Genomic DNA, 22311 nt, shown 5'->3' on the forward strand with positions numbered 1-22311 from the left:
TAACCTCTACCTCAATTGGACTATGGTCCGATAAGGCCCTTGGCAGATATCTCACCTCCCCAACCAGTGTGTCTAAGATCATGTTACCTAGAGCCATATCAATTCTAGAGAGCGTGGCGTGCGCTGGTGAATAACATGAGTACCCTCTCTCCCCAATATGTCTGACCCTCCAAAGATCAATCATACCTATCTCCTGTATATAGGTGCCAAATGTTGTGATGTGCCCCTCCGACCTGTTCTGAGTGTTTTTATTTTTGTCCCAATAATCATCACAGATGTTATTTAGGTCCCCGATAATCATCAACGGTGTCGGCCCCCATCTTTCCACTCGCTCCATTACTTCTCTAATCTTTCTGCTAGAGTAGGGAGGCGGAATATACACCGCAGCCACGCACATCATCACTCCATACAATATACACTGTATTAGTACGTACTGCCCATCTACATCCACATATACCTTCACCTCCTCATACTGAACTCCCGCTGGAACCAAAATTGAGACTCCTCTGGCATATGTGGAGAAAGTAGAGTGATATCCCTTCTGAATCCAACGTCTATTTAAGACATCCACCTTTTCCCTTACCAAATGCGTCTCCAGCAAGCATATCATTGAGGCCCGTTGGTCTCTTGCATATTGCAAACTCGCGGCCCGTCTGGATTTTTCCCCTAGGCCTCTCACATTCCAGCACAAAATCTTAAAACGGGTCCCCATCAATTGACTCATCTTCACTAAGAGTATCATCATTCTTGAGCACGAGCTGTCTAACTTCCCTCACCCCCCCCTCTCCCAACTCCCCCTCCCACCCTTCCCCCCTCACAACTATCCATTCCACCTCTTTTCAAGAGTGGGGCATCATCGCCCATAGCGAACACTCCGTTTGGCATTACCTTCCCACCCCTCCTCCCACCACTGTACATAACAGGATTCTATGCTTTTTGAAAAACAACATATCTCAAAATTGTAAAAAAAACATAGAATTATCAACACACGCAAGAAGTCTGCATACACTTATAATATGCCGCTTACCCTTCCTTCCCCTTTCCCAACAGCCATTACAACATCACTTTAACTTTAACTGATTGCAATCCAGCTCCCTCCTTCACCACCCATATCCCCTGAGTTGTCAATCACAAGACTCTTTCCCAACTGACAGAGAAGTAAACACATTCAGACTCTTCCCACAGTTTCAGTCTCCTTTTCCTTTAAGCCTTTTAGCATTAATATCGATCCACTGAGTAGCCTCCTCCGGCTTCTGAAAAAAGTGAATTTTATCAAACGCCACCACCCTCAGTCTTGCTGGAAACATCATGGAGTATTGCACTCCCAGCTCCCTCAGCCGTCTCTTGATACCCGTGAACATCATCCGTTGTTTCTGCACCAGAGCAGAATAGTCTGGGTAGATAGCAATCCTTTGGCCTTCAACTGTCAGATCCGTCATGTCTCTAGCCTTCCTCAGGATAATGTCTCTGTCTCTATAATTTAGAATTTTGGCAAGCATGGTACGGGGATTCGCTCCAGGGACAGGTGGTTTCGGCGGGACCCTATGCGCTCTCTCTACCGCGAACACTTTTGTTAGCGCCATGTCTCCAAAAGTCTCTAACAGCCAGTTTTCAATATATTCAGTTGGATTCCTCCCTTCTGCTTTTTCAGGGATGCCCACTATGCGTATATTATTTCTTCTGGACCTGTTCTCAAGGTCCTCATTTTTAGCAGCCAATTCAGCTATTGCTTGAGTGAACTTCTCTGCTTTTTGCAGCTGCACTATATGATCTTCTGCAGTGCTCACTCTCTCCTCTACCTCCCCCACACGTTTGTCAATCTTCTGCATGGCTGCGTTTATCTGGGCTGTGTCCCCCTTAACCTCCTGTATCTGTAAGGTCAGAGACTGTTTACATGAAGAAACCAGCGCAAAAACGTCTCTTAAGGTAGGCTCAGCTTCTGGCGCCATTTCCTCAGGTCCCCCTTCTGCCACCGCCATATTGCTCTCCTTTCTCCCCTGTTGTACCTCATGCTTTCCTGCTGGGCTCTCCTCCTCCTCCTCGGTATCAGCTCCGGCTCCCTCCTCTGCGGCCTCCGCTCTCGCAAACTGCTGGAGCTTTGCCGCCACCTCCATGCGCTTCCTACATGCGGCGTTCTCCTTATCCGCCTTCTCCCTTGTATCGGCGCCATCTTGGATTGCGCCTGCATCTCCGGCTCCCGCGTCCTTCTGCCTTCTCCTAGTCATGGTCTCCGGTTCCAGCGCTACCGCTCAGCACCGCCGGACTCTCCAAGTCTCCCCGCAGCCGGTAAGCCCCCTCAGGACCCGATCAGCGGCGGCTCTGCAGGATTATTTAATGTACAGCAGCGGGAGCTCTCAGCCGCACGTCCGCTCACATGGACACTCAGGCCACGCCCCACAGAGTGCTACTTTATTTATTAGTTATTCTCTCTCCTTAGTCTTGTCCTCTCTTCATGGTCAGGTCTGTTCTCCCTCTACAGTCTTATACTCTCTCCATTGTCAGCTCTTTTCTTTCTCCATGTTCAGATCTATCCTCGCTCCATGCTTGGGTCTCTCCTGTCTTTATGTTCAGGTCTCTCCTCTCTTCATATTCAGGTCTGTTCTCGTTCTGCAGTCTCATCCTCTCCATGTTCAGGTCTGTTCTCTTTTCGGAGTCTCATCCTTCCATGGTCAGGTCTGTTCTCCCTCTGCAGTCTCATCCTCTCCATGTTCAGGTCTGTTCTCACTCTGCAGTCTCATCCTCTCCATGTTCAGGTCTGTTCTCACTCTGCAGTCTCATCCTCTCCATATTCAGGTCTGTTCTCGCTCTGCAGTCTCATCCTCTCCATGTTCAGGTCTGTTCTCACTGCAGTCTCATCCTCTCCATGTTGAGATTTGTTCTTGCTCTGCAGTCTGTGGTAGTTCAAGTCGCGTGGAGGTATTCGGAGGTAGAAAAAATGGGAACACTGTCTCTTTAAATCTTCATTGGCTTACTATAAGGCAGCGTAAACCAACATGAGGGGAAAATAAACTCAGCCTTTCTGGCTAAAACAGGAAAAAACTAAGAAAACAAAATGCTGCAACACAGTCCATATGTTGCGGGTGGCACCCCGCTCTGGAGCAATACCCGTTCAGTCTTTCTTCCACACAAGACACCAAATCACTGGAGACTCTTCTCACCAGTCTTGCTGAACCCAGACTGCCTGTAGATGATGGGACTCGACCATCCACATTTTGACTCCTCAATCACCCCAAGGTCTAACATCCTCTTCACCTCCTTGGCTATTACCTCCTGTAGAGCTTTGGGAATTCTATAAGGCCTGAGGTTCACGCTTACATGTGGCTCTGTCAACACGTCATGCTCGATCACCTTCATATGCCCTGGCAACTCTGAGAACAGGTCACGATTCTGCTGCAACATTTCCCGACACTGTTGTCTCTGGGCTGAGGTGAGAGTCTGTGCAACGGTGACATCGTCCATGGTGGCTTTGCGACTGGCTCCCAGGCAAGGGGTTTCCAGCGGTTCCCAATCTTGCCATGGCTTGAGCAAGTTCACATAGTATATTTGGTACCTTGAAATTCACCTCACTCAGTTTCTCTACCACCTCGTATAGACCTTGCCACTTGGCTAGGAACTTGTTCTCCACCGTGGGGACAAGCACTAGCACGCAGTCCCCGGGCTGGGACTGCCTCGCTCTTGCTGAACAGTTATACACTCTTGCCTGTGCCTCCTGTGCCTGCAAAAGATGCTCCTTAACGATTGGCATCACTTTCACCATCCTCTCCTGTAACTGGGCAACATGCTCTATGACGCTCCGGTGTGGCGTGACCTCGGCTTCCCAGGTTTCCTTGGCAATGTCCAGGAGCCTTCGCTGATGTCGACCATACAGGGGCTCGAATGGTGAGAAGCCAGTAGCCAGTAGAAGCTTGCGGAACTTCTCTGATTGAGAAGAGCAGGAACGGGAGCAGATAGTCCCAGTCTCTACTGTTCTTCTCAATGACCTTTTTGAGCATCGCATCGCCTTCAAGGTCTTATTGAAGCGCTCTACTAGGCCATCTATCTGTGGATGGTAGACTGAGGTTCGCAGCTTGGCAATCTGAAGGACCTTACACAACTCCCTCATTACTTGCTCATGAAAAGGGTTCCCTGGTCTGTCAAAATCTCCTTCGGCAGACATATTTGCCCATCCATCCTTCATTCCTAACATCTCTAACATTTCCATCCTCTCCACCCCATGGTCTGACCACTCCCCAATCTTGCTTATATGTTCTGCGCTGCACCCTAAACCATATTCATTTAATTGGACCCTGAATGATTCTCTGCTCTCCTACCCTGAGATCGCTTTAAAATTAAAAGGCCACCTAGAGGAATATTTTTCTCTCAATCTTCAATCGGCCTCTTCTCCGATTTCTTTGTGGGAAGCGCACAAGGTAGTATTGAGAGGCCTGTGTATTCAAGCAGCCTCCCGCAGGAAAAAAGAGAGACTTGCGAGAGAGGCTGAATTGGAAGATAGGGTATCAGTGCTCGAGACTCAATTGAAAAATTCGCCATCCCCGGACATATACAGAAATCTCACCCACGCCCGAACTGAACTTATCTGAAAACGCTGACCGAGCCTTACGCTGGTCCCAACAACGGTTTTATGCCCTCAATAATAAAAATAATTCTAACCTAGCGCGACGGCTAAAATGTTTACCTCAACCCCGCCCCCCAGTAAGACTACGTACTCCTTCAGGAATCACGTCCAACCCATTGAAGATTGCTCAATTGTTCCAAGAGAAATTAATACAACTATATAGCGCCACTTCAACCGTCGATTTCAGAGAGCTGGATGCCTTTTTGGACTCTGTCCCACTCCCGGCGCTGGGACCAGGTCTGATTGACTTGTTAAACCAACCTATTTCTTCCAACGACATAGAGTTAGCTATTCAACAATTGAAAGTCAATAAAAAACCCGGCCCGGATGGTTTTACAGCCTTATACTATAAAAAATATGCCCCACTCTTGATACCCCACCTTACTAATTATTTTAATTCCTTGAGGGACGGAAATAAACCCGGAGAAGCATCGTTGATAGCAGCTGTGTCCATCATACCTAAGCCTAATTCTGATCAGTTAGCATGGTCCAACTACAGACCAATATCTCTAATTAACATAGACCTTAAAATATTAGCTAAAATCCTATCTCAACGGTTAAACTCGGGGCTAGGGACTATAATACATAGAGATCAGGTGGGTTTCATTCCCAATAGACAAGCATCAGATAACATAAGACGAGTCTCTCACCTGCTGCATCATTGCAGACAGCGCAATTTACCAAGCATGTTATTATCGCTTGATATTAAAAAAGCCTTTGACTGCGTTTCTTGGCCTTATCTGTTTGCGGTCTTGCGGAAATGGGGTTTCCCTCCTTGCTTTCTTACAATGATTCAGGCCCTTTATAGCTCCCCTTCTGCATATGTTAGATACAATGGCTTCTCCTCCCCAGGCTTCCCTATTCAAAGAGGCACTCGCCAAGGCTGTCCCTTATCACCCATATTATTTCTTTTAGCCTTTGAACCCTTGGTGATACACATTCAGCTCAATTCATCCATCCAGGGAGCCACTATAGCATCAGTTCCCCATAAACTTTTCTTGTTTGCTGACGACATGCTGCTCCTCTTAACATCACCTCGTTCATCCCTCCCAGCTCTACTGCATACTCTTAATAACTTTGAGCGCATTTCAGGTCTGCAAATTAATCCCTCTAATCCTACGCTATGAATATCAATCTCCCCTCCTCTGTTATCACATTGTTAAAACAAGAATTCCCGTTTCAGTGGACCTCTAACCATTTGGACTACTTAGGAGTGAAACTTACTTCGGAATATGGCTCACTATACGCGGCTAACTACCCTCATATGCTCCGTAAAATCCGCCTAATACTCCAGTCATGGGGTAAACTTCATCTTTCCTGGCTCGGCAGAATACGCGCACTAAAGATGACTATTCTCCCTAAACTACTTTATCTATTCCTGGTCCTCCCGGTCTCGGTCCCCACACAATATCTTAAAATAGCCCAACGAGCAATTAATTCTTTTGTTTGGAAGGGGGGTCTCCCTAGGGTTAATAGAGCCACCCTTTACCGCTATCGTCTAAAAGGGGGATTGGGGGTCCCAAACCTTTCGAAATACTATCAAGCAGCTCAACTAGGTCAACTGACGTTGTACCACGCCTACTCCGAACCCCCTCTGTGGCTAGCTCTAGAGGCCTCGGAACTTCACCCAAGTACCCTCGATATGATACTATGGACTCTCCCAGTACACCGGAGAGAAATTACTAACCCCATCATGGTTCATTCTCTCAGAATCTGGGATTCATTAAAATACTCCTCACACTTAATTTCACCATTTTTGCCCTTGGCCCCCCCTGTGGGGTAATGCCCAGTTCCCTCCGGGAGTGGATTCCCTTAGGGACTTCTGATTATGGGTAGCTGCGGGAATAACGGGAGTTCATCACCTCTTCAATGTGGATGGAATTATCCCATTTTCTGCATTGAGTGAAAAATACCATCTCCCATCGAGAGAAATATTTCGATACCTGCAACTTAAAAATTTTGTTCAATCCTTACTAAGAAACTCTGCCCCCCCTTATTCCTTCACTCCCTTTGAACAGAGATGCCGCCAAAACCCATATGCCCCAGGTATCATATCCCTTCTTTATTCACACATTAATTCCCCAACCCAGAGGGGGTCCCTGGGTTACACCGTTCGCTGGGAGTCTGACATAGGTTCAACACTGACGGACTCGGAGTGGACCCAAATTTGGTCTTCCTCCACCGGGGGTTTGCTCAATTGTTATGAACTGGTGATTCAGAACCACAATGGACCTAGTGGTTAAGAGCACACAAAGTGACCTGATAGTTACTAATAACATAGGACGAGCTCTGAGACGTGGGAACTCTGCTGACTGCAATCCCTAATCCTATCATACCACACTAGAGGTAGCCGTGGAGTGCTCCTGACCAGACCTAGGCGCCTCGGGCACAGCCTGAGAAACTAGCTAGCCCTGAAGATAGAAAAATAAGCCTACCTTGCCTCAGAGAAATTCCCCAAAGGAAAAGGCAGCCCCCCACATATAATGACTGTGAGTAAAGATGAAAATACAAACACAGAGATGAAATAGATTTTAGCAAAGTGAGGCCTGACTTACTGAATAGACCGAGGATAGGAAAGATAGCTTTGCGGTCAGCACAAAAACCTACAAACAACCACTCAGAGGGCGCAAAAAGACCCTCCGCACCGACTAACGGTACGGAGGTGCTCCCTCTGCGTCCCAGAGCTTCCAGCAAGCAAGAAAAACCAATATAGCAAGCTGGACAGAAAAAATAGCAAACAAAAATAACACCAGCAAAACTTAGCTTATGCAGGGCAGACAGGCCACAAGAACGATCCAGGAGAGAGCAAGACCAATACTGGAACATTGACTGGAGGCAAGGAACAAAGAACTACGTCGAGTTAAATAGAGCAGCACCTAACGACTTAACCTCGTCACCTGAGGAAGGAAACTCAGAAGCCGCAGCCCCACTCACATCCACCAGAGGAAGCTCATAGACAGAACCAGCCGAAGTACCACTCATGACCACAAGAGGGAGCTTGACCACAGAATTCACAACAGTACCCCCCCTTGAGGAGGGGTCACCGAACCCTCACCAGAGCCCCCAGGCCGACCAGGATGAGCCAAATGAAAGGCACGAACCAGATCGGCAGCATGAACATCAGAGGCAAAGACCTAGGAATTATCTTCGTGACCATAACCCTTCCACTTAACCAGGTACTGGAGTTTCCGTCTCGAAATACGAGAATCCAAAATCTTCTCCACTATATACTCGAACTCCCCCTCAACCAAAACCGGGGCAGGAGGATCAACGGATGGAACCACAGGTGCCACGTATCTCCGCAACAATGACCTATGGAATACATTATGGATGGAAAAAGAAGCTGGAAGGGTCAAACGAAAAGACACAGGATTAAGAACCTCAGAAATCCTATACGGACCAATGAAACGAGGCTTAAACTTAGGAGAGGAAACTTTCATAGGAATATAACGAGATGACAACCAAACCAAATCCCCAACACGAAGTCGGGGACCCACAAAGCGCCTGCGGTTAGCGAAACGTTGAGCCTTCTCCTGGGACCATGTCAGATTGTCCACTACATGAGTCCAAATCTGCTGCAACCTATCCACCACAGTATCCACACTAGGACAGTCTGAAGACTCAACCTGCCCTGAAGAGAAACGAGGATGGAAACAAGAATTGCAGAAAAACGGCGAAACCAAAGTAGCCGAGCTGGCCCGATTATTAAGGGCGAACTCAGCCAAAGGCAAAAAGAACACCCAATCATCCTGATCAGCAGAAACAAAACATCTCAGATATGTTTCCAAGGTCTGATTGGTTCGTTCAGTCTGGCCATTTGTCTGAGGATGGAAAGCCGAGGAAAAAGACAAATCAATGCCCATACTAGCACAAAAGGCTCGCCAAAACCTTGAAACAAACTGGGAACCTCTGTCAGAAACGATGTTCTCCGGAATGCCATGTAAATGAACCACATGCTGGAAGAACAATGGCACCAAATCAGAGGAGGAAGGCAATTTAGACAAGGGTACCAAATGGACCATCTTAGAGAAGCGATCACAAACCACCCAAATGACCGACATTTTTTGAGAGACGGGGAGATCCGAAATAAAATCCATAGAGATATGTGTCCAGGGCCTCTTCGGGACCGGCAAGGGCAAAAGCAACCCACTGGCACGAGAACAGCAGGGCTTAGCCCGAGCACAAATCCCACAGGACTGCACAAACGAACGCACATCCCGTGACAGAGACGGCCACCAAAAGGATCTAGCCACCAAATCTCTGGTACCAAAGATTCCAGGATGACCAGCCAACACCGAACAATGAACCTCAGAGATAACTCTACTCGTCCATTTATCAGGGACAAACAGTTTCTCCGCTGGGCAACGGTCAGGTTTATTAGCCTGAAATTTTTGCAGCACCCGCCGCAAATCAGGGGAGATGGCAGACAAAATTACCCCCTCTTTGAGAATACCCACCGGCTCAGGCAAACCCGGAGAGTCGGGCACAAAACTCCTAGACAGGGCATCCGCCTTCACATTTTTAGAGCCCGGAAGGTACGAAACCACAAAGTCAAAACGGGAGAAAAACAGCGACCAACGAGCCTGTCTAGGATTCAACCGTTTGGCACACTCGAGATAAGTCAAGTTCTTGTGATCAGTCAAGACCACCACGCGATGCTTAGCTCCTTCAAGCCAATGACGCCACTCCTCGAATGCCCACTTCATGGCCAGCAACTCTTGATTGCCAACATCATAATTACGCTCAGCAGGTGAAAACTTCCTGGAAAAGAAGGCGCATGGTTTCATCACCGAGCCATCAGAACATCTTTGCGACAAAACAGCCCCTGCTCCAATCTCAGAAGCATCAACCTCGACCTGGAACGGGAGCGAAACATCTGGTTGTCACAACACAGGGGCAGAAGAAAAACGACGCTTCAACTCCTGAAAAGCTTCCACAGCAGCAGAAGACCAATTGACCACATCAGCACCCTTCTTGGTTAAATCAGTCAACGGTTTAGCAATACTAGAAAAATTATTGATGAAGCGACGATAAAAATTAGCAAAGCCCAGGAACTTTTGCAGACTCTTCAGAGATGTCGGCTGAGTCCAATCATAAATGGCCTGAACTTTAACAGGGTCCATCTCGATAGTAGAAGGGGAAAAAATGAAACCCAAAAATGAAACCTTCTGAACACCAAAGAGACACTTTTACCCCTTCACAAACAAAGAATTCGCACGCAGGAACTGGAACACCATTCTAACCTGCTTCACGTGAGACTCCCAATCATCCGAGAAGACCAAAATATCATCCAAGTATACAATCAGGAATTTATCCAGGTACTCTCGGAAGATGTCATGCATAAAGGACTGAAATACTGATGGAGCATTAGAAAGCCAGAATGGCATAACCAGGTACTCAAAATGGCCCTCGGGCGTATTAAATGCTGTTTTCCATTCATCGCCTTGTTTAATACGCACAAGATTATACGCACCACGAAGATCTATCTTGGTAAACCAACTAGCCCCCTTAATCCGAGCAAACAAATCAGACAGCAGCGGCAAGAGGTACTGAAATTTGACTGTGATTTTATTTAGAAGGCGGTAATCAATATAAGGTCTCAGCGAACCATCCTTCTTGGCCACAAAAAAGAACCCTGCTCGCAATGGCGACGACGACGGGCGAATATGACCCTTCTCCAAGGATTCCTTTACGTAACTCCGCATAGCGGCGTGCTCAGGCACAGACAAATTAAACAGTCGACCTTTAGGAAACTTACTACCAGGAATCAAATCGATAGCACAATCGCAATCCCTATGCGGAGGTAGGGCACTGGACTTGGGCTCATCAAATACATCCCGGTAATCCGACAAGAACTCTGGGACCTCAGAAGGGGTGGATGATGAAATAGACAGAAATGGAACATCACCATGTACCCCCTGACAACCCCAGCTGGACACAGACATTGATTTCCAATCCAATACTGGGTTATGGACTTGTGGCCATGGCAACCCCAACACGACCACATCATGCAGATTATGCAACACCAAAAAGCGAATATCCTCCTGATGCGCAGGAGCCATGTACATGGTCAGTTGGGTCCAGTACTGAGGCTTATTCTTGGCCAAAGGCGTAGCATCAATTCCTCTCAATGGAATAGGATACTGCAAGGGCTCCAAGAAAAACCCACAGCGCCTAGCAAACTCCAAGTCCATCAAATTCAGGGCAGCGCCTGAATCCACAAATGCCATGACAGAATAGGATGACAAAGAGCAGATCAAAGTAACGGACACAAGAAATTTCGACTGTACCGTACCAATGGTGGCAGACCTAGCGAACCGCTTAGTGCGCTTAGGACAATCGGAGATAGCATGAGTGGAATCACCACAGTAAAAACACAGCCCATTCTGACGTCTGTGTTCTTGCCGTTCAGCTCTGGTCAAAGTCCTATCGCATTGCATAGGCTCAGGTTTATGCTCAGATAATACCGCCAAATGGTGCACAGTTTTACGCTCACGCAAGCGTCGATCGATCTGAATGGCCAAAGACATAGATTCATTCAGACCAGCAGGCATAGGAAATCCCACCATGACATCCTTAAGGGCTTCAGAGAGACCCTTTCTGAAAATTGCTGCCAGCGCACATTCATTCCATTGAGTGAGCACAGACCACTTCCTAAACCTCTGACAATATATCTCTACCTCATCCTGACCCTGACACAGAGCCAGCAAATTTTTCTCTGCCTGATCCACTGAATTTGGTTCATCATAAAGCAATCCGAGCGCCAGAAAAAACGCATCAATATTACATAATGCAGGATCTCCTGGCGCAAGGGAAAATGCCCAGTCTTGAGGGTCGCCACGTAATAAAGAAATAATGATCTTAACTTGTTGAACTGGGTCAAAACAATTATTTTTAAAACTCAGAAACTTAGCTCTATCTCCAGAAAACAAATCAGGAATAGGAATTCTTGGTTCTAACATAGAATTCTGAACTACAAAGTCTTGAATATTTTGTACTCTTGCAGTGAGATGATCCACACAAGAAGACAGACCTTTAATGTCCATCACTACACCTGTGTCCTGAACCACCCAAATGTCTAAGGGAAAAGAAAGACAAAACACAGTCCAGAGAAAAAAAAATGGTCTCAGAACTTCTCTTTTCCCTCTATTGAGAAGCATTAGTACTTTGGGCCTCCAGTACTGTTATGAACTGGTGATTCAGAACCACAATGGACCTAGTGGTTAAGAGCACACAAAGTGACCTGATAGTTACTAATAACATAGGACGAGCTCTGAGACGTGGGAACTCTGCTGACCGCAATCCCTAATCCTATCATACCACACTAGAGGTAGCCGTGGAGCGCTCCTGACCAGACCTAGGCGCCTCGGGCACAGCCTGAGAAACTAGCTAGCCCTGAAGATAGAAAAATAAGCCTACCTTGCCTCAGAGAAATTCCCCAAAGGAAAAGGCAGCCCCCCACATATAATGACTGTGAGTAAAGATGAAAATACAAACACAGAAATGAAATAGATTTTAGCAAAGTGAGGCCCGACTTACTGAATAGACCGAGGATAGGAAAGATAGCTTTGCGGTCAGCACAAAAACCTACAAACAACCACGCAGAGGGCGCAAAAAGACCCTCCGCACCGACTAATGGTACGGAGGTGCTCCCTCTGCGTCCCAGAGCTTCCAGCAAGCAAGAAAAACCAATATAGCAAGCTGGACAGAAAAAATAGCAAACAAAAGTAACACCAGCAAAACTTAGCTTATGCAGGACAGACAGGCCACAAGAACGATCCAGGAGAGAGCAAGACCAATACTGGAACATTGACTGGAGGCAAGGAACAAAGAACTACGTGGAGTTAAATAGAGCAGCACCTAACGACTTAACCTTGTCACCTGAGGAAGGAAACTCAGAAGCCGCAGCCCCACTCACATCCACAGAGGAAGCTCATAGACAGAACCAACCGAAGTACCACTCATGACCACAGGAGGGAGCTTGACCACAGAATTCACAACACTCAATACCCTCATGTTGGAGACTAACTACAAAGTGTTAAAGGGACACTGTCACCTGAATTTGTAGGGAACAATCTTCAGCCATGGAGGCGGTGTTTTTGGGTGTTTGATTCACCCTTTCCTTACCCGCTGGCTGCATGCTGGCTGCAATATTAGATTGAAGTTCATTCTATGTCCTCCGTAGTACATGCTTGGACAAGGCAATCTTGCCTTGCGCAGGCGTGTACTATGGAGGACAGAGAATGAACTTCAATCCAATATTGCAGCCAGCATGCAGCCAGCGGGTAAGGAAAGGGTGAATCAAAAACCCCAAAACCCCGCCTCCATGGCTGAAAATTGTTCCCTCCAAATCCAGGTGACAGTGTCCCTTTAACCAGATGGTACCTGACCCCTGCCAGAGTAGCAAAGGCTGTGGCTAACTATTCTCCAAACTGCTTTCGGAGATGTAACTCCATAGGAGATATGCTTCATATCTGGTGGCTATGTCCAATAGTTCGAAGGTTCTGGACCAGAGTTTATTTCTTCATTCTTTCAATTACGAATATTAACCTTAAGAAAAACCCCTGGGAATCTCTATTAAAGGGACTTTGTCACCTGAATTTGGCGGGACTGGTTTTGGGTCATATGGGCGGAGTTTTCGGGTGTTTGATTCACCCTTTCCTTACCCGCTGGCTGCATGCTGGCTGCAATATTGGATTGAAGTTCATTCTCTGTCCTCCATAGTACACGCCTGCGCAAAGCAATCTTGCCTTAGTCTGTCTAACCTTAGTCCTCAGGCGCCTGACTAAACTACCCAAACGGATACAGATTTACTATAATCCCTTCTCGGGTCCCCCTCTCCCTCCCCATCCAACCCCCCCCCCCCCCCACCGAACCCTTGTCCCACATTTTATGTTTGTTTTTGTCTTTGTTGTCACACTCGTCCTTCGCTATGACTTGTGTTATGTTTATTGCTGGTAACTGGAACATAAGCGAAGGACTGTTATACTTTTTATGATGCAATGTACTATTTGATAACGTTAAAGTTCCTTCCTTTCCTGTACCATTTATTTTTGCAAACTTCAATAAAAATTCATTGTTCAAAAAAAAAAAAAAAAATCTCCTTCGGCAGACCCGTCCATGCAAAAATATGAACAAGTTCCCAGGCGATACTCTTGGCCAAGGAGTTTCTTAGTGGTACTGCTTCAGGGTACTGAGTCGCATAGTCCATGACAACTAAGATGTATTGGTGCCCTCGTGCAAATTTAACTAGAGGACCCACTAGATCTATGACAATCCTTTCAAATGGGACCTCTATCACCAGTAACAGAACTAGGTGACTTCGGAAGTGAGTAGAGGGAGCGGTTATCTGGCAAGTGGGGCAGGACCTACAATAAATTAGGATCTCCCGGTAACACCCCGGCCAATAGAACCTCTGCATTATTCTTTCCTATGTTTTCTCTAGCCCCAGATGTCCCCCCAAAACATCTGAATGGGCCATGTCTAAAACCCTCTGCCGGTAGGAACCTGGAACCAAGAGCTGCTCCACTATCTCCCCTCCCCTCAGTGTGGTCACCCAAAGCAGTAACTCGCCATTAACCGCGAAGTGTGGGTCTAGCAAGTCTCTCACAACCTCGACCTCATGGGACTCAGTGCCACAGTTTGTTTTTATATACACTCTGGCAACAGGGTAGTCCTTGGCATCGCCGTGGATACAGCGGATGCCCACGTGTTTCCCTGGGATCAACTGGTAGGGAAGTGTGGCACCAAACTCCCAGAGTCCAATAGTCCTCACACCAGCACCCCATTTATGGTCACAGGACATGACTGAGGCCCATTTCCGGGCTGATGGTCCACACTGCAAGCAGGATAAGCAAAATACAAACAGCGCCTGCATAGGCTGCCATACATCTGCTCAGAATACAACGGACAATGGGAAGCGATGTGTCCAGGACCGTGACACCGCCAACAGATCAGGTCTTCACTAGCAGTCTTTTGCAACCCTTCAACGGTTCCTTGGGACCTCGGACATCCCCCAGTGGTGGCTCTCCTACCCATCTTTTGGGACTTGGGCTCCCGCTGGGTACCCTAGTATGGAGATGCACCACCCCCCAGCTTCCTTAGGGATTTCTCGACCACCTGGTACCTTTCTACTAGGCCAACCAGGTCATCCGTATTTCGGGGATCCCCCTGGGCAACCCATGTCTGTACCGGCCTTGGAAGGGAATGGATAAACCTGTCCATTACAACCCGCTCCACCATTTGGGTTGGGGTGGAGGACTCCAGCTGCAACCATTTCTGCACCAGATGCAGCAAGTCAAGCATTTGGGAGCGAGGAAGGTTATCACTGCAATACGCCCAGTGATGAACAATTTGTGCTCAGACAAAGTCACCCCTGAGCGTGTCAGTATCTCAGTTTGTAGTTTTGCTTATTCCTGGGCATCTTGTAAGGCCAGGTCATAATAAGCCTTCTGGGGCTCGCCGGTTAGATAGGGGGCCAGCACCTCTGCTCACTGGTCTGGCAACAGTCTTTCTCACTCCGCTACCCACTCAAAAACAGTCAGAAATGCCCTTATGTCATCACCCAGGGTCATTTTCTGCATCGCTCGTCTTACCACCTTCCGGATGTGCGTGTCATCACCTGGTCTTGTGCGCTGGGCTTTCGGTCTCTCACGAACTGCCTCGACAAGCAACTCGATCTGCTGCTGTAGTCTGGTCCTGTTGCTGTTGCAGTTGCTGGATAAGCAACTTACTCGTCTCCTGATGCACCATCTGTTGTTGCTGCTGCACGCTCACCAGGACTTGTGGCCTCCTTTACCCAGGACATGCGGCTTGATTATGGCTGCTACTAGTGTTCAAGGAATGATGTCAGGTTTCAAAACACCACTTGTGGTAGTTCAACTCTCGTGGCGTTATTCGGAGGTAGAAAAAATGGGAACAGTGTCTCTTTAAATCCTTTATTATAAGGCAGCATATACCAACACGAGGGGAAAATAAACTCAGCATTTCTGGCTAAAACAGAAAAACAACAAAGAAAAAACAAAAATGCGTTGCGGGCGACTCCCCGCTCTAGAGCAACACAGGTTCAGTCTATCCTCGACAAGACACAAAGCCACTGGAGACTCCTCTCTCCAGTCTTGCTGACCCCCAGACTGCCTGTGGAGCCCCTTTACTTAAAACCAAAACCATGTGACTCTTTCCATCATGTGACTGACCACATGATCATGACATCACACAGGTCCTGGCAGCTCTGCAATTGGAGATAAAGAGGACCTCCTCCCACCCTCTCTATGAAGGTCCACATGAAACCAACCCTTTATACAACTTTAACTTAACCCTCACAAAACGTAGTGTGCTGAAGAAACATACTCTGATTTCATATCACTGACACCATTAAGCGCAGTGACACATACAGTGGGGCAAAAAAGTATTTAGTCAGTCAGCAATAGTGCAAGTTCCACCACTTAAAAAGATGAGAGGCGTCTGTAATTTACATCATAGGTAGACCTCAACTATGGGAGACAAACTGAGAAAAAAAAATCCAGAAAATCACATTGTCTGTTTTTTTATCATTTTTTTTGCATATTATGGTGGAAAATAAGTATTTGGTCAGAAACAAACAATCAAGATTTCTGGCTCTCACAGACCTGTAACTTCTTCTTTAAGAGTCTCCTCTTTCCTCCACTCATTATCTGTAGTAATGGCACCTGTTTAAACTTGTTATCAGTATAAAAAGACACCTGTGCACACCCTCAAACAGTCTGACTCCAAACTCCACTATGGTGAAGACCAAAGAGCTGTCAAAGGACACCAGAAACAAAATTGTAGCCTTGCACCAGGCTGGGAAGACTGAATCTGCAATAGCCAACCAGCTTGGAGTGAAGAAATCAACAGTGGGAGCAATAATTAGAAAATGGAAGACATACAAGACCACTGATAATCTCCCTCGATCTGGGGCTCCACGCAAAATCCCACCCCGTGGGGTCAGAATGATCACAAGAACGGTGAGCAAAAATCCCAGAACCACGCGGGGGGACCTATTGAATGAACTGCAGAGAGCTGGGACCAATGTAACAAGGCCTACCATAAGTAACACACTACGCCACCATGGACTCAGATCCTGCAGTGCCAGACGTGTCCCACTGCTTAAGCCAGTACATGTTCGGGCCCGTCTGAAGTTTGCTAGAGAGCATTTGGATGATCCAGAGGAGTTTTGGGAGAATGTCCTATGGTCTGATGAAACCAAACTGGAACTGTTTGGTAGAAACACAACTTGTCGTGTTTGGAGGAAAAAGAATACTGAGTTGCATCCATCAAACACCATACCTACTGTAAAGCATGGTGGTGGAAACATCATGCTTTGGGGCTGTTTCTTTGCAAAGGGGCCAGGACGACTGATCCGGGTACATGAAAGAATGAATGGGGCCATGTATCGTGAGATTTTGAGTGCAAACCTCCTTCCATCAGCAAGGGCATTGAAGATGAAACGTGGCTGGGTCTTTCAACATGACAATGATCCAAAGCACACCGCCAGGGCAACGAAGGAGTGGCTTCGTAAGAAGCATTTCAAGGTCCTGGAGTGGCCTAGCCAGTCTCCAGATCTCAACCCTATAGAAAACCTTTGGAGGGAGTTGAAAGTCCGTGTTGCCAAGCGAAAAGCCAAAAACATCACTGCTCTAGAGGAGATCTGCATGGAGGAATGGGCCAACATACCAACAACAGTGTGTGGCAACCTTGTGAAGACTTACAGAAAACGTTTGACCTCTGTCATTGCCAACAAAGGATATATTACAAAGTATTGAGATGAAATTTTGTTTCTGACCAAATACTTATTTTCCACCATAATATGCAAATAAAATGTTAAAAAAACCGACAATGTGATTTTCTGGATTTTTTTTTCTCAGTTTGTCTCCCATAGTTGAGGTCTACCTATGATGTAAATTACAGACGCCTCTCATCTTTTTAAGTGGTGGAACTTGCACTATTGCTGACTGACTAAATACTTTTTTGCCCCACTGTATCTCCCCTCTATTACCTCACAAGTGATTTTGTCACAAGTCTCATACTTTCTACATGGTCAGGTTTCATTTCTCCACATTCTGCTTGCACAGGAAACTTAACTAAACATGTCTTAGAAGAAATGTGAGCAGGAGGCAGGGAGAAAGAACTAAACAGTGTTCTACAGTCTTATTATTGGTCTAATATGTTCATTTCCATTTCAGTGATAAAAGCAGAATCAGTTGGAAATATACAATCAACCACCACAGCAACCGACCCTGCGCAAAATACAACACAAATGAAAACAACAGGTCAACATACTACAGAAACCACAGTAAGTGGTGTCGGTGTGACAGATACCACTACAACCAGTCATCCCAATCCAGGAATTACAACCGCAGGGGCCAGTGTTACAGAACGCAGTACAACCAATACCACAGAAGCTAGCACTAGAAATGACAGTGTCACAGAACCTGCCACAACTGCCACTACTCTTTCCAATACCATAGAATCTACCACTAAAGGTGTAAATACCACAGAACCCAACACTGCTAATACTCCTTCCAATACCACAGAACCCACCACCATTGCTAATACTCCTTACAATACCACAGAACCCACCACCACTGCTACCACACCTTACAATACCACACCTTACAATACCACAGAACCCACCACCACTGCTACTACTCCTTACAATACCACAGAACCGACCACCACTGCTACCACACCTTACAATACCACAGAATCCACCACCACTGCTACTACTCCTTCCAATACCACAGCATCTACCACTAATAATGTCAATAGCACAGAACCCACCACCACTGCTACTACTCCTGTCAATAGCACAGAACCCACCACCACTGCTACCACTCCTTCCAATACCACAGAACCCACCACTGCTACTACTCTTTACAATACCACAGAACCCACAACCAATGCTACCACTCCTTCCAATACAATGGAAACTACCACTAAAGGTGTCAATATCACAGAACCCACCACCACTGCTACCACTCCTTCCAATACCACAGAACCAACAACTAATCCTTCTAATACCACAGCATCAACCTCTAAAGGTGTCAATACCACAGAATCTGCCACAACTGCTGCCACTCCTTCTAATACCACAGGATCAACCACTAAAGGTGTCAATACCACAGAACCGACCACCACTGCTACCACTCCTTCCAATACCACAGAACCTACAACCACTGCTACCACTCCTTCCAATTCCACAGAATCAACCACTAAAGGTGGTAATACCACAGAATCTGTCACAACTGCTGCCACCACTTCCAATACCACAGAATCAACCATTAAAGGTGTCAATACCACAGAACCGACCACCACTGCTACCACTCCTTCCAATACCACAGAACCTACAACCACTGCTACCAATCCTTCCAATTCCACAGAATCAACCACTAAAGGTGGTAATACCACAGAATCTGTCACAACTGCTGCCACCACTTCCAATACCACAGAATCAACCACTAAAGGTGTCAATACCACGGAACCGACCACCACTGCTACCACGCCTTCCAATTCCACAGAACCCACAACCACTACTACCACTCCTTCCAATACCACAGAATCAACCACTAAAGGTGTCAATACCACAGAATCCACCACAACAATAGTACATACCACTGTATCTACTCAACCAGCAATTACAGATGTGTACATACAAATGCGAATTACCAATATGGATTACTCCATCCTCCTGAATGACCCCACCTCTGGAGAATTTAAGAATTTGGAGACCAGCATAAAAAAAATGGTAAGCAGTCTGCATCCTCCAGGGCGGATACGTGGCAGAGTTGTACACTTTTCTCACTATTATACTGATTTATATCTGATGCTTTTGCCTCTTGCAGTTTCATGAGGTCTATAACTGCTCCACCTGCTTCACCAGAAACACGTATGCCGGAGTCACCATCCTTCTCTTCAGGTGAGAATATTTGGGCTTTGATCTCCACTGTAGGTTATCACCTACAGTGTGGTGGACATTATGATGTCAGTGGCCGCTGCTGCACATCGCTGCTCCTATTTGTGTTTTTTTGCTTTGGTCTCATGTCATTGATCATATCCTCCAATCAGCGCTGGGTCTGTGATCGCCAAAACCAGAGTTGAATTTACAGGATCTCAGACTGCAGAAGGAGTTAAAGCCATCCTAGATGAAGCGTTGTCCACCAACTCCAATGAGATTAATGGACTCAGAATCACTGACTTGCAAGGTGAGAATCATAGACAACAGCCGGGCTTGTTACATACCATGCTGGGTGGCAGATAGACCATTATGCTTGTATACTAAGACATTGTGACATGCCCATGATTCTCCTCCTTACAGTCAGTACCGATCCAATATTATCTGATGCCTCTTCAGCCCCTGTCCCAGGATGGGGCATTGCTCTGCTGGTTCTGGCCGCCATCATCCTGCTGCTTGCTATTATTTTCCTGATTATCCTGGTGAGTGCAATCCCCCTATTTTTAATATTTACCTTTAATTGTTAACATGGAAGGGGAACGCAGTGACCTATGTATAGTATTGGCTTGATTCTATCCATGTAGTGATCTATGAATGACTTCTGTCCTTGTGTCCTGGCTCTCCAGAGGTTCCTCTGTCACTTGTATCTTGCTAACTCTGATTGTCTTCTCGTCAGACTGTCATGTTGTGCAGAAAAAGGTCTACAGGATACATGGATGTGTTTGCGACACGTGGTTCCTACCACTCCATGAATGACTATACATCCTACCAAACACATGGACGATATGTGGCACCAACCAAACATGACGTAAGTGCTCTTGTTACTCATGGCTTGAGATCTTCATGGCATATGACTAGGCTGGTGTAATATGTAGTAGATATTTTTACCAGAGTCTGTAGAGATTGAACTGATGTCTATAATTATTTAGAACCATAAGGAAGTTTGTGCTGTTGTATGTAGACGTGCAGTTGTTCTGGCTCCTATAAAATAAGTTCTTACTACTTCATTAGATGGATCCGGTTAGGGCTTGTAGCTAAACTTCAGCGATGATGGCTCTCAGGTCAACTCTTCTTAGGGCCTATGACTCCATCAATATAGGTGGCTCCTCCCTGGATTGGTGGCTCCATTTATAGAGATGGCTCCTCTCAGGGTTTGTGGTTCCATCTAAAGAGGTGACTCTTTTCAGGGCTTGTGGCTACATTTATAGAAACAGTTTCTTTCAGGGCCCGTGACTCCATTTTTAGAAGCGTCTCCTCCCAGGACTTGTAATTCAATTTACAAAGAGAGATCTTCTGAGGGTTGGTGGCCCCAGTTACAGAAGAAGCTTCTCTCAGATGTTATTGTTCAATTGATAAAGGTGGTTTTATCTAGCAACTTTAACTATAGAGGTAGCTCCTCTCAGGGTTGTTGGCTTCATCTATTGGAGTGGTTCCAGTCAGGGTTGGTGGCTTCATCTTTAGAGGTAGCTTTTCTCAGGGTTGGTGGCTTCATCTACACTGTGTTCCAAATTATTATGCAAATTGGATTTAAGTGTTATAAAGATTTAATTGTTTTGTTTTTCATATAAACTTGTGGATGGTATTGTGTCTCAGGGCTCAATGGATCACTGAAATCAATCTTAAACACGTGATAATTAGTTTTCCAGGTGATTCTAATTAAAGGAAAACTACTTAAAAATGATGTTCCACATTATTAAGCAGGCCACAGGTTTCAAGCAATATGGGAAATAAAAAGGATCTTTCTGCTGCTGAAAAGCGTTAAATAGTGCAATGCCTTGGACAAGGTATGAAAACATTAGATATTTCACGAAAACTTAAGAGTGATCATCATACTGTGAAGAGATTTGTAACTGAAACAGAGCTCAGGCCGAATTCATGTAGATAAAGGCATAATGAGGAAGGTTTCTGCCAGACAAATTCATTGGATTAAGAGAGCAGCCGCCAAAATACCATTACAAAGCAGCAAACAGTTATTTGAAGCTGCTCGTGCCACTGGAGTCCCTCGAACCTCAAGGTGTGGGATCCTTCAATGGCTCGCTGTGGTTCATAAACCTACTATACGGCTACCTTTAAACAGTGTTCACAAGCAGAAACGGTTGCAGTGGGCCCAGACATACATGAAGACTAACTTTCAAACAGTCTTGTTTACTGATGAGTGTCGAACAACCCTGGATGGTCCAGATGGATGGAGTAGTGGATGGTTGGTGGATGGCCACCATGTCCCAACAAGGCTGCGACATCAGCAAGGAGGTGGAAGAGTCATGTTTTGGGCCGGAATCATTGGGAAACAGCTGGTAGGGCCCTTTAAGGTTCCTGAAGGTGTGAAAATGACCTCTGCAAAGTATGTAGAGTTTCTGACTGACAACTTTCTTCCATGTATAAAAAGCAGAAATGTGCCTTCAGGAGCAAAATCATCTTCATGCATGACAATGCACCAGCTTATGCTGCAAAGAATACCTCTGAGTCAATGGCTGCTATGGGCCTAAAAGAAGATAAACTCATGGTGTAGCCGCCATCTTCCCCTGACCTCAACCCTATAGAGAAACTTTAGAGTATCATCAAGCAAAAGATCTATGAGGGTGGGAGGCAGGTCACATCAAAACAGCAGCTCTGGGAGGCTATTCTGACTTCATGCAAGGAAATACAAGCAGAAACTCTCCAAAAACTCACAAGATCAATGGATGCAAGAATTGTGAAGGTGATATCAAAGAAGGATTCCTATGTT

The 22311-nt window shown here is 46.3% G+C and overlaps 1 protein-coding gene across 1 annotated transcript in view; it reads left to right on the forward strand.

Moving 5' to 3' along the window:
• The window catches only part of MUC1 (mucin 1, cell surface associated), a 43134-nt gene that overhangs the window by 15034 nt on the left and 5789 nt on the right, over positions 1–22311 (forward strand). Inside the window, exons 2-6 of the mRNA XM_069768885.1 lie at positions 17818–19379; positions 19477–19550; positions 19700–19836; positions 19950–20068; positions 20263–20394. Coding sequence (XP_069624986.1) covers positions 17818–19379; positions 19477–19550; positions 19700–19836; positions 19950–20068; positions 20263–20394 — 2024 coding nt within the window. The remainder of the gene's footprint in view (positions 1–17817; positions 19380–19476; positions 19551–19699; positions 19837–19949; positions 20069–20262; positions 20395–22311) is intronic.

This window comes from Ranitomeya imitator, chromosome 1 (assembly GCF_032444005.1).
Source record: "Ranitomeya imitator isolate aRanImi1 chromosome 1, aRanImi1.pri, whole genome shotgun sequence".
NCBI classification, from domain to species: domain Eukaryota; kingdom Metazoa; phylum Chordata; class Amphibia; order Anura; family Dendrobatidae; genus Ranitomeya; species Ranitomeya imitator.